This window comes from Enhydra lutris, unplaced genomic scaffold (assembly GCF_002288905.1).
Source record: "Enhydra lutris kenyoni isolate GAN:26980312 unplaced genomic scaffold, ASM228890v2 scaffoldscaffold1659, whole genome shotgun sequence".
Classification (NCBI taxonomy): domain Eukaryota; kingdom Metazoa; phylum Chordata; class Mammalia; order Carnivora; family Mustelidae; genus Enhydra; species Enhydra lutris.
In genome coordinates, this window is record NW_019155743.1 from 1 (window position 1) to 4,724 (window position 4,724).

General features: G+C 33.6%; 1 protein-coding gene across 1 annotated transcript; it reads right to left on the reverse strand.

The window, feature by feature from the left end:
- Window positions 1-877: 877 nt before the first annotated feature.
- LOC111140467 (zinc finger CCCH domain-containing protein 8) lies at window positions 878-4,376 on the reverse strand (the record flags this gene model as incomplete). Its single annotated transcript, XM_022492711.1, has 4 exons — window positions 878-928; window positions 2,250-2,359; window positions 3,723-3,834; window positions 4,254-4,376. Coding segments are annotated over 4 exons (375 nt in total), but the record flags the coding sequence as incomplete, so codon positions are not given.
- Between the last annotated feature and the right edge of the window lie 348 nt (window positions 4,377-4,724).

Below are 4,724 nucleotides of genomic sequence, written 5' to 3' on the forward strand. Positions count from 1 at the left end.
AAAAAAAAAAAGAAATGGTTATTATGGGAAGTGATAGAACAGTTAACTAACCCTACAGTGGTCATCATTTCACAATTTATAAATGTATCAAATCCTGACAACACATACCTTAAATTTACAAAATGTTACATGACAATTATATTAAAATAAGCTGGAACAACAACAAAAAAAAATTTAACATATTCATAGAATGAAATGCTATATGAAAGTATAAATTAATGAATAAGAGCTATGTGTATCCACATGTATGAATCTAGAAACATAATGTTGAGGGGCACCTAGGTGGCTCAGCTGGTTCTGCATCTGACTCTTGATTTCACCTCAGGTCATGATCTCAGGGTCATGAGATCAAGCCCTGCATCCGGCTCCAAGTCGGGCATGGATCCTGCTTGAGATTCTCTCTCCCTCTTCCTCTGCCCCTCTCCCCTGCTCCCTTGTTTGCCCTCCCTCTCTCTCTCTCCACCCCCACCAAAAAAGAAGTGTAATGGTAAGTGAAAATAGCAAGTCACATAAGTATATAAATGAGTACATAGAATACTTATTGTTTAAATAAAATCCAAGCTATTTAAATAAAATCCAAACACAAACAAAACCAAATACACTATTTCATGCATCACACACACTTGGTAAATCTACAAAGAAACAAAAGAGGAGGATAAAACTACAAAAGATAGTGACAAACCAAGAGAGGGAAGTAGGCCCAAGGACATGGACATATATATCCATGCATAGGTAGCAAATATTTTATAATTTGTTAGCAAGGGAAGATAAAGAAAAAGATTTCTATTTTAGAAAATGGAAAAGTCCTATGTTTCCAAGCCAATTTCTAGAGATGTTTCAGAGAATAAAAAGGAAATGTGCTAAAAGCTAATTTTACCTTTTTTATGCCTTTTATTTTTCATGATGACTTCTTTTCAGTATCCAAAACCTAGTATGAAAAAAAAAAAATCACACAATCATTTTTATGCATCAATGTCTAATTCAGGTACATCATAATGCTCTTAGAACTGTCTAGTGAGTCCAACACTATTTATCCTTGTAATCACCTAATGTTTACAATGAGGCCTGAAAGACAACTTTTATATCTATCTTTTTTTCATATATATTTCATACTAACAACAAAATATTTGGTATGACTTTTAATTCCAGGGTAAGCCTTCATTTTTACAACTTAAAAATATCCAGAAGTAAGTACATTTGATTTTCTAATATTTGTATTACTCAAGAGAACTTTCTGCCACAGATGGTACGGCTTGGTTCTAGGAGAATCTTTTATTTTCCCCTATATTTCAATTTAATTTTGAAGACACTAATTCCAATTAACATATAGGAAATGAAAGAATATAATGACTTATTTTTCAGTTATCTTTCCTCATTGAAAGAGGTTTTTTTGTTTGTTTAAAGATTTTATTTATTTATTTATTTGATAAACAGAGATCACAAGTAGGCAGAGAGGCAGGTAGAGGGAGAGTGGGTGGGGAAGCAGGCTCCCTGCTGAGCAGAGAGCCCAACGAGGGACTCAATCCCAGGAACCTGAGATCATGACCTGAGCCAAAGGCAGAGGCTTAACCCACTGAGCCACCCAGGTGCCCTGAAAGAGTATTTGAAGAAAAAAAAATTTTTAACGATTTTATGTATATGAATGAGAGATAAAGAGAGACAGAGAGAGAGAGAGTATGAGAGGTGGGCAAAGAAAGAAGTGGCAGGCTCCCACACTGAGCAGAGAGCCCAACAATTCCAGGACTGTGGGATTACGGCAAGCTGAAGGCAGATGACTAACCGACTGAGAAACCCAGGCGCCTGGTAAAGAAAACTTTTGAAATAATTATTTTAGTATGTGTAACTCTAAAAATATTTACCATCCAGTGATTCTTTGCTTTCCTTCTAAGATTGTAATAGGAGTACTAGTTCTCCTATTTATTTTGTTTTCCTTTGGTTAGCTTGGCTACTAAGGTTGCTAACTACATTGAAGGTTTTAAGAACATTCAATTTATACTTATTGCTTGTATAAGTATAAATTGGAATGTTCTCACCAGCAGTAAGTATAAATTTTCCTTTAAGCTACAAAAAATATATATATATGAATATTAATTTTCTATATGGAATTAAATTCTAAGACTGTCAGTCCTAATACACCCCATATGGTAACCTTAAAGAAGAGTGTATTTTCAAAATTCTTAGTTCAAAGTTAGTCTTTAGTTCAAACATTCTCTTTAAAAAAGAAAAACAAAAATTAAAATTGTACTTACTTTGGCCAACAATTCTTGTGTTTCAGGAGTCAGTGGAGAATGTGAAAACTTGCAATATTCACCCTGATAACACTTTGTTCCTGTATGGTAAAACTTGCAAGGATATTCATGTAATCCAAATGTTAAGGAAGAGAACATGTTTAATCCAATTAAAATATTTTGTTATTAATTTACTATTTTTGCCCTCTATAAAGGTCTTTCCTAATAGCAGAAACACTAAAATCTCTATTTAAAATATGAGACAGTAGATGACTAACTGAATTACATGAAACATCTAATTTTAGAATAACTATATAAATTAAGTTTAATGGCTATCACAGGATGCTTTTCCTTCATATCCATTTTCACGATAAACTACCAGCATATTTCACTGATTTAAGAAAAGGATGTATATTTCAAATACTTTAAAGCATTATTTTGGGGTGGGGAAATTAAAGTCAGTAACAATGATAGGGCTTACAAATCTGAATCCTTCGGATATAAGGCTTGTTTAAAATAGGATCAATTAAACAACTTCAATATTATTTTCTAGGAAAAAATGCTCAAGTTAGAATTGAGATTCCTTCTATTGAATGACTGAAGGAAAACAACTTCTGTGGTGCCCAAAAGTGCTATTACCCTAAAATGTTTACGTTCCATGTTTTCACAACATGTCTGTACCATTTGCACTGAAGAATTAGGGTTATTTTCCAAACTAAGGGACAATTAACCTCTATTTGGTATAGAATATATAGAAAATAAGTACTCCCAAATTATGTAATTCCTCCTCCTCCTTTTTTTTTAAGTAGTTTAGATGAGGGCACCTAGCAAGCTCCGTCATAAAGCATGCAACCCTTGATTGCAGAATTGTAAATTTGAGTCCCACATTGCTTGCAGAGACTACTTAAAAATAAAATCATTAAAAAACAACAACAACAACAAAGTAACTTACGTGAATATAAATACAATTAGTTAATGTCACAGCAGAAATTCTGACAGTCTTTCTAGGGGCTGAATAGGTCTCATGAACCTGCTGTTATACTATACCCAGGTGAATGATCTTGATTTGAGAGAATTGCTAAAGAATCCATCTTTTCTTTCTTTGGGGGAAAAAAAAAACCTACACAATTAACCACTCTGATACTGAGTTGGGCTTGGATAACATAATTTTACCATAGCTAAAACATGGGTTTCATTGAAAATTACATGTATTTAAAATGTTCATGGGGCGCCTGGGTGGCTCAGTGGGTTGAAGCCTCTGCCTTCGGCTCAGGTCATGATCCTGGGGTCCTGGGATCGAGCCCCGCATCGGGCTCTCTGCTCCGCGGGGAGCCTGCTTCCTCCTCTCTCTCTCTGCATGCCTCTCTGCCTACTTGTGATCTCTGTCTGTCAAATAAATAAATAAAATCTTTAAATAAATAAATAAATAAATAAATAAAATGTTCATGTAAATATTTAGGAAAAGTAGTTCTTATACTTTGTGATAAAGGATATTATGCAAATATAGGCAGTTTTCACCTCTGGTACAATATCCTTGTACATAAAATTTACACATTTCCTTTTTCTTCTCTATCTCGGCATCATGATCAAATTTACACTGGTCTCCCTGGGCCAAAACAGAACAAGGAAAAGCCATTAACATTCTCAAAGTTAAGTCATTCAATTATTACTAGGCTTAAGATAAGCAAATGATTCCAGAAAGTCTCAGAAACACTAAAGTATAAAACTTCTTTTTTTTTACTACAGCCTAATTCGTAAAGAGCTATCTTATAACCATACCACACATACCTGCTTAAAATCTTAAGACCTAAACATTTTTAACCCAAAGCATTTTTTAAAAAGTATCTTTCTAAAACATAGAGGAATATTTCAATAAAGTATTCTAGTTGAACTTTCCAGAAGGAAACAGTTATAAAAATGTACAGGTATGCTTATAGACTACCCAATGGAAATGGGAGTGGGCTTTAGTACATTTTTGTCATACTTCACATTTTAGTATATTTTTGCTTACATAGTTTTTTATACCTTAATACATTTCCTTTCAAGAAAATATTTACAAATTTGTTTCCCCTTGCGTTCCACTGTATGTTGGTTGATGAATCCCTGACTCATTCTCACACGCGGCTGCTTCTCCTTAGGTTTATCATCCTTTGAAAACAAAAACAAAGAACTAAATGTGAGAAATAGAAATTTAAATATTTTATTCCATTGCACAAAATCATTTTAACCACCTTTAAAACATTACAAAGTGACTCTTCTAAATTGGCCTTTATTTGAAAGATTTGAACTTTTACACATCAGTTGAAAAATAAGTATTCTGCTAAACAGCATCCTTCTAAAGAATGAATGGGTCAACCAGGAAATTAAAGAAGAGTTGAAAAAATTCATGGAAACAAATGATAATGAAAACACAACGGTTCAAAATCTGTGGGACACAACAAAGGCAGTCCTGAGAGGAAAATATATAGCGGTACAAGCCTTTCTCAAGAAACAAGA